This window comes from Macaca nemestrina, chromosome 11, assembly GCF_043159975.1.
Source record: "Macaca nemestrina isolate mMacNem1 chromosome 11, mMacNem.hap1, whole genome shotgun sequence".
In the NCBI taxonomy this organism is placed as follows: domain Eukaryota; kingdom Metazoa; phylum Chordata; class Mammalia; order Primates; family Cercopithecidae; genus Macaca; species Macaca nemestrina.
Genome location: NC_092135.1, coordinates 111,144,178 through 111,151,239, shown reverse-complemented (window position 1 = coordinate 111,151,239; position 7,062 = coordinate 111,144,178). Strand labels below are relative to the sequence as shown.

Here is a 7,062-nt window from a genome sequence, read left to right as displayed (position 1 = left end):
TTGAAATCTGACCTTTTTTGTCTTTTGAAAAGAGTTTAATACATGAAAGCTAGCTGACTTTATAATTTCCTTCAGATTCATTCATTTAATAAATGTTTATCGAGTACCAACTTGTACCAAATACTATGTTACTTCTGAGAAAACAATGATTAACAGGACATAATCCCTGGCCTTAGAAAGATCATATCCCAGTGGTAAAGACAGACTTTATTTTAAAACTCAACACATTAATAAAATATTTACAAAGTATGTTATGAAGGAAATATTTAAGGTGCTACGATAGGAATTGGTGTAAGAAAATGTTTGGGTAGGTTGAGACAGCAAGGGTCAGAAAGAACCAGCTACGTCAAAAATGGTAAGGGTTGACGGGTCTGTTTCCTCCCCACCTTGTCACTTCTTCCCTAAAGTAAAAACTTAACTCTCCAACTGGATACAGTGGCCAAAGAACATGGTACTCCACTTCCCTAGTGGTATATTTTTTTTTTTTTTTTTTTTTTGTTGAGACGGAGTCTCGCTCTGTCGCCCGGGCTGGAGTGCAGTGGCCGGATCTCAGCTCACTGCAAGCTCCGCCTCCCGGGTTTACGCCATTCTCCTCCCTCAGCCTCCCGTGTAGCTGGGACTACAGGCGCCCGCCACCTCGCCCAGCTAATTTTTTGTATTTTTAGTAGAGACGGGGTTTCACCGTGTTAGCCAGGATGGTCTCGATCTCCTGACCTCGTGATCCGCCCGTCTCGGCCTCCCAAAGTGCTAGGATTACAGGCTTGAGCCACCGCGCCCGGCCCCCTAGTGGTATATTTTAATGCACGGTATAGCTATATGTGTACCTTAAAAAAAAAGTGTACAGTCTATGTCTTCTGGCAAAGGACAGAAATAAATACACCCTCTATCAAAATACTACCCAGAGACGCCAGGCGCAATCGCTCCCGCCTGTAATCCCAGCACTTTGGGAGGCCCAGCACTTTGGGAGACCACCTTAGGTCAGGAGTTCGAGACCAGCCTGTCCAACATGGTGAAAACCCATCTCCACTAAAAATACAAAAATTAGCCAGGTGTGTGGTGGTGGGTGCCTGTGATCCTAGCTACTTGGGAGGCTGAGAAAGGAGAATCACACGAACCCAGGAAGCGGAGGTTGCAGTGAGCCAAGATTGCGCCACTGCACTCCAGCCTGGGTGACAGAGTGAGACTCTGTCTCAACAAAAACAAAACCAAAACTAACAAACAAACAAACAAAACTACCCAGAGAAATTCTGAACAAAGTCAATCACAGTTTATACAAGGCTTCTTTCCCATGAGGGGACTGCATTGTGAATCTTAGGACTATAGACTCCACAGCCATGAAATAAAACCCCCAATCTTGGTATGAAAACATAATCATGATTTCTCTCGATGAGTTAGATACACCATAATCTGCAAATAAGAAAGGAATGTAGGATGTTAAAAAGAGGGAAACATTTGCCAAGATGGTCCAATTCTCCCAGGTGGTCATGAGATCTTTGTTATTCTAAAATCTGGGATCCAATCAGGGGAAGGCAGGATGACAGAATGTAGTGTCTGAAGCCTTAGCCACTAGAGGGAGAAAGTGTGTCTCTGGTGACTAGGGAGCCAATGAAAGTTAACTCTTGAAAAGGACAGGCTTCAAGGAAGCTAAATAAAGCTCCAATAAACCAGGTGCAAGGGCTACATCAACTTGGTAACTCTGGGGAACCTGAGGATGTATCTTTAAGATTTCACAGTGGATCCTCTTCTACCAAATAATTGTGTAAACTATCAAACACATTTCATCTTAATTTCGATTACCTTTATTTAATATTTTCAAGGATCTCTATAACTGTACAGATACCTAAACACTTAGGTTCAGTTTTTAGGAAGGACTTATGACAATTTAGAGAACTTATGTTATCCTTTATATTTTGGGCATTTACATATTATAAACGACATACAGATTTTTTGAGGTAATTTAAGACTAAAATATTTGCTGTCTGTTGGGATAATTAGAGTGACTTACTGGTTGTCTACTCAGACTTTCCCAAATATGACTTTAGGGAAACTAATTTTATTTAAATAACTGGCAACTAAGTGTTTAAAAATCTGCCTTACCAATATATAACTCACAGGAACTGCAATTTTCCTTAAAATCATCATAATGTTATTGCAAGCCCGAGCCCAAATAATTTCTCTCCAACGAAAATTTGTTAATCTTGTTTGCTGTATCACACCATCTACCATTTTCTATAGTTAAACAAAAAGAGACTATCGTTATAATTGTTTAATAATACAATGTATGGCAAAAAAACCTTTCAAGAAGTAATTCATTATAAAAGCTACAGTGTCACACAAGTTATATGGTATCCATTATTTAGTTTGTGTCGACGTGAATTAATTCCTTCCCCATATCAAAATGTAAAGAAAAGACACTATCCAAAATTACCTATAGAGTGGTGCTTAAGGTACCGTTGATGATTTAATTTTCAATATATAGTTTTTTTTCTCAGCAGAAAAAAAACCTCAACAACTATTTCTGGAATTCTTCAAAGGAGTAGGAGTACGGTGCCTGTTCCGACTCTTCCAGCATTGATTTTCTTCACAATCTGTGATATGGTTTCTCAGAAACACCGTTTGGCAGTCCTGATAATTTCATGTGTTTTCAAATTTCAGCCACCCAGACTACACAGTTCACTATTTTCAGCTCCTTTCATTTTCCTTTTCCCTTTAATTATAGAAGTCTCTATTCCCTCTTTTCGCAAATGTGGTCAAGAAAGATACTAAACGCTACTATTTGTAGAAAGAATATGCATTTGTTTTTCTCTTGACGGTTCACCTAAGTTCTTTCCAAATAAACAAGCTGTGATTGATAGTGATAGGTACTTCAAGGGTGGCAACTTTTCGGACCCTCATCCATTCCGTTGACTTTGGGGGACGTGGCACATGCCTCAGGGGAGAAAAAGCAAGTAAACACTTTAATTTTAAACTTGCGCTGTTAAAGCACTTTCAAAATAGTAATAGCTGAGCTTCATCTCAGACGTGAATGCCTTTCTCAGTCTATTCCCCAGGACCCCTCTTATGCCGCTTCATGTCCCGGTCAATGCGGTGCGTTTTCCGAAATGGGGCCGCAGAGTTGCCGGCGGAGACCAGTGGGTGGGAGGCTCCACGCGCACTCCCCGACTCGGGCCGGGACGCGGCTCCCGGACTCCGCGCAGGGCGCCAAGATCGCCGCCGCACTCCCTTCCCCCGGCCTCCCCACCAATCCCAGTTTGAAAGAAAACTTCACGCGGCCGAAATGAACGTCCCTTCACCGCTCCAAGCCTCCAGCCGGCAGAAAACGTGAGATTTATTATGACACGGGGAGGGGGGATGGAGGTCGCCGTGGCACACTCGGAAGCGGGTTACCTGGCCCCGTCGGGGGCGGGGTCCGCAGTCCGGGGACCAACGGGCTGGGGGCGACGCGGCCGGGCGCGCGGGTGGGCGCGAGGGAGTGCGCGCGTCGCGGAGCCTCCGGGGCAGCACTTGTCCTGTAATCGATTGCCGAGCGCGCCGAGCGGCTGAGCGCGCAGACACGCGCACACGCGCCCGCCAGCCCGCGCGCGCGCGCGCACACGCGCTCTCATACACACGCACAGGCGCTCGGGACCCGCACACACGCACGCGCGCGCACGCACGTCCGCCCGCCCGCGCCCGGGGCTCCGCTGCCCGCCGCCCGCCGCCCGCCGCCGCCGCCGCCGCCGCCGCCGACACCGCCGCCGCCAGCCCGCCCTCCGCCCGCGGGCGTCTGCGCGAGCCCGGCCGGCGGGGGAGATGTGCTCGGGCTCCACCGGATCGGTTTCTCGGGGTTTGACCAGCTGTCCCGGGCTAACCCTGCTCCTCGCTGAAGATGGAGGAAGTAAAAACAGGATTACCCTTAGCTACAGATCCACTGCCTTAGTTTCCACCACCAACTGCAGTGCACAAACACACGTTAGGCACAGGAAAGAAAGAAAGACAGAGGACACATTAACAGTAAACACAAACAAAAGGGTGATGGGATTATTTTACTGCATGCACTGCTGAGGTAAATCTCCGCTTGGCTTTTGCGTGGTGAAGAACAGCTCTTGTTTTATTTGTCTTCTGATTCATAGATTATATATAAATATGTGTATGATTTGCAAAGGGGGGAGTGTTTTCAAAGTTAAGTGTAATTATATAGCATCTCGTTTTGCACTGTGGTGTGATCAAATGACTTGTTGCTGTTAACCAGTAATAATAATAATAATATAGGTGTTTTTCTCTGGGAGGGATGGATTGTGGTTCTGATTAGGGTAATGATTTTTGTAAAGGACGCTCAGGGAATCGGGTTGAAGATGATGTCCTCTGCCTTAATTTATCGTCCCCTCCTTGTAATCTGTTTCTGGGATGTTAATCGATTAATCAGTTCTCATCTCTATAGCTGTCATGAATTTGGACTTGTTTTGCTTTGTTTTAACTTGAATTCCAAGAAGAAAGATTGGGTAGGCTGGAATAAATTGCAGCTGTCCAGATAGAAGGTAATATCCAGATCCTGTTGGAATTAAAAAAAAAAAAAAAAAAAAAAAAACCAACCCTGGTATGACATATGTAAAAAGGCGCAGTTAAATCACTTTGACAGGTTCTAGTATGGGCGAAAGAGATGGAATTAAGATTTAATTTTTTTCTTTTTTGCCAAGGGCCAAAAACAGTCCTGTGAAGTTGGCCTAGGTTCCTAGCTGGGTTCTGCCTGACTGTCCCTCCCCTCTACCCGCCCCCCCCTCCTTTTCTTTCAGTTTTCTTGTCTTAGCTTTTGGTCGATTCTTAAGGAACCGGTGGATCAAGTTTTTTCTCTTGTTAATCGCATTGCTATAGCACTGACTGACCTCTCTCTCTCTCTTTTTTTTTCCTCTTTCCTGAAAGTACGTGGTGCCATTCCTGAGTGACTTTTCCTACTAGACCATCCCAAAGGGACGAGGGGGAGGGGTGGAACAAGGAGGAGGAGGAGGAGGACGAGGAGGAGGAGGAGGAGGAGGAGAAGGGGGGTGTTCCTTCTCTCTCATTTCTTGGTTTTGTTTATCAGCCGATCTGTTTGCTGGATTTGGGCTTGGAATGACCCACCTGTAAAGTGCTTTTCCTTCCTCCTCCCCTTGAACTCTGCAGGGGGCTTGGCTTGGAGGGGGCAAGGGAGGGAAAGAGAGAAGGGGGAAACACAAAAAACTTCTTTCTTTCTCCCTCCGTTTATCTTCAGCCCGACATTGTCACCTCCTCTTTGAGGGGTTAGAAGAAGCTGAGATCTCCCGACAGAGCTGGAAATGGTGATGAATCTTTTTTAATCAAAGGACAATTTCTTTTGTATGTACATTTCGTTTCTCTTTCTCCTTTTTCTTTTTCTTTCTTTCCTTCTCTGAGGGTTAATAACCATTTCATTGATGGGGCAGCCTTCTTTCGCTTCTCCCTGACGTTTCTTTCTTTTTAATGTGTGTGTGTTAAATGTGTACATTTTTAAAGAGATAAGCTCATTTGTAAAATATCCGAAGAAACTGCTCCTCTTTTAAACTTTACGGATCTCTTTCTTAAAAGCCTTATGTAATCATAATTTAAAAGAATGTGATAACAGTACAGCAGGTTGAAATTTAAGTGCTGGGTAGTGACTGAGTTGGGAATTTGATCTGATTATTCCATAAAGAAAGAAAGAAAAGTTTTTTTTGGGGGGGGTAGTAAGGGAGGGTGGTGGTGAAGAAGGGGAGGGGAGGGAGAAGGGAAGTGGTTTTGGAGACAAGAAGTGAAGCTGCCTGTTTTCCAGTAAGTAATGGAGAAATTCCAGGAGCCAGGGCTAAATATACTTGGCGATCAATACAGAAATGGCTCATTGTGAATAATTTAGCTGCTGGTGCAGTGAGAGTTTTGAAACTAAAGGCAAAAAGGACCAAGGCCAAAGGGGGGAAAAAAGTAAAAATCTTCACAGGACTTGTCAATTCTTAAACTTTTTTTTTCCCCACAGAATACAGTTAGATTATCGATCTTTTCATTATGTGAATCAAAGCTAGGGGGTGTCATCTCATACAGTTTACTTTTGTTTCTGAGAATTATGTTCTGTTTTCTATCATTTGTGCATAAGAATAATTGTCCAAAGTTTTTTTTTTTTTTTTTTTTTAAGTGATTCTCTCTAGTACAACCAAAGTTTATGAAATTTTCAAAATCAGACTGTATTAAGTAGGCTTGGCATTTGTATCCAAGCATGGTCTGGCAGGAAATTAAGGTTACATTGAACAGGTGCTTACACAGAACTTGGGGTAGACTAAAATGTCAATACAAGTCAGGGAGTTGGCCAACTGCTGTAGAAATCTTCAAGACACCGTTGGGCACTAAGTTTTTTGTTTTGTTTTGTTTTCTTATGTTTGTTTGTCCTCCCCCTCCCTATTAGAACATGATGAACCAACTTGCAACAATTGTGAATAGAGCTATCTGTATACTGGGGAAGTCCTCAAACTGCAGTGTGATTGTGGGAAGTAGCGAATGGTAAAACACTTAAATCCCAGTTAAAGCTGACACATTTGAGGTGTACCCCTTATTTTTTCTTTAAACCCAGTAAATTTTGATTAAGACAGTCATTCTTTTTTTGCTCTTGCCCATCTCACTGCACACTTATCTTTCCTATCCTATCTCCAGCAGGAATCAGATCATTTGCAGAAAGAGTTCAGTGACTTGCAAATGAGCACATACAGTACACTGTGTATGTTTCTGGGCACAGGTTGCAGCAGCAACATGGACCAACTGCTTGGAGCTTCAAATAAGTTAAGAATTTGATGGCAGATACTGAAAGGAATCATTGTATTAAGGGTATAATCTTTTGTTTTGCAGCATTGCACTTTGACTATGGAAACAGAGGCTATTGATGGCTATATAACGTGTAAGTATTAGTTTTCATTAATTTGTTATTGGTAATAAAGTTGCCTTTGTACTACCTGTGTTTTAATTCCTGGATTATGAAACTTTATTAAGAATTCTGTATTCTTTTTTTCTATCTGTTCACAATTTCACCTTTGAATGAGTTTGAGAAAATAACAGCACTGAAGTGAAATA

At 43.3% G+C, this 7,062-nt stretch overlaps 1 protein-coding gene across 11 annotated transcripts in view; it reads left to right on the top strand.

Annotated features, from left to right (window-relative positions):
- The first annotated feature begins 2,905 nt into the window (after positions 1 to 2,905).
- LOC105481149 (IKAROS family zinc finger 2) overlaps positions 2,906 to 7,062 on the top strand; it is a 151,227-nt gene continuing 147,070 nt past the window's right edge. For 2 of the 11 annotated variants that reach the window (XM_011740497.3, XM_071073324.1), the window contains exons 1-3: positions 3,759 to 4,045; positions 5,228 to 5,331; positions 6,841 to 6,889. In XM_011740497.3, the coding sequence (XP_011738799.2) occupies positions 6,856 to 6,889 (34 nt within the window). In that variant the 5' untranslated portion in view covers positions 3,759 to 4,045; positions 5,228 to 5,331; positions 6,841 to 6,855. Of the gene's footprint in view, positions 3,322 to 3,758; positions 4,046 to 4,595; positions 4,899 to 5,081; positions 5,100 to 5,141; positions 5,332 to 6,166; positions 6,499 to 6,840; positions 6,890 to 7,062 lie in introns of those variants that run through there. The other 9 variants (XM_071073326.1, XM_011740491.3, XM_071073322.1 and 6 more) reach the window with 8 other exon arrangements.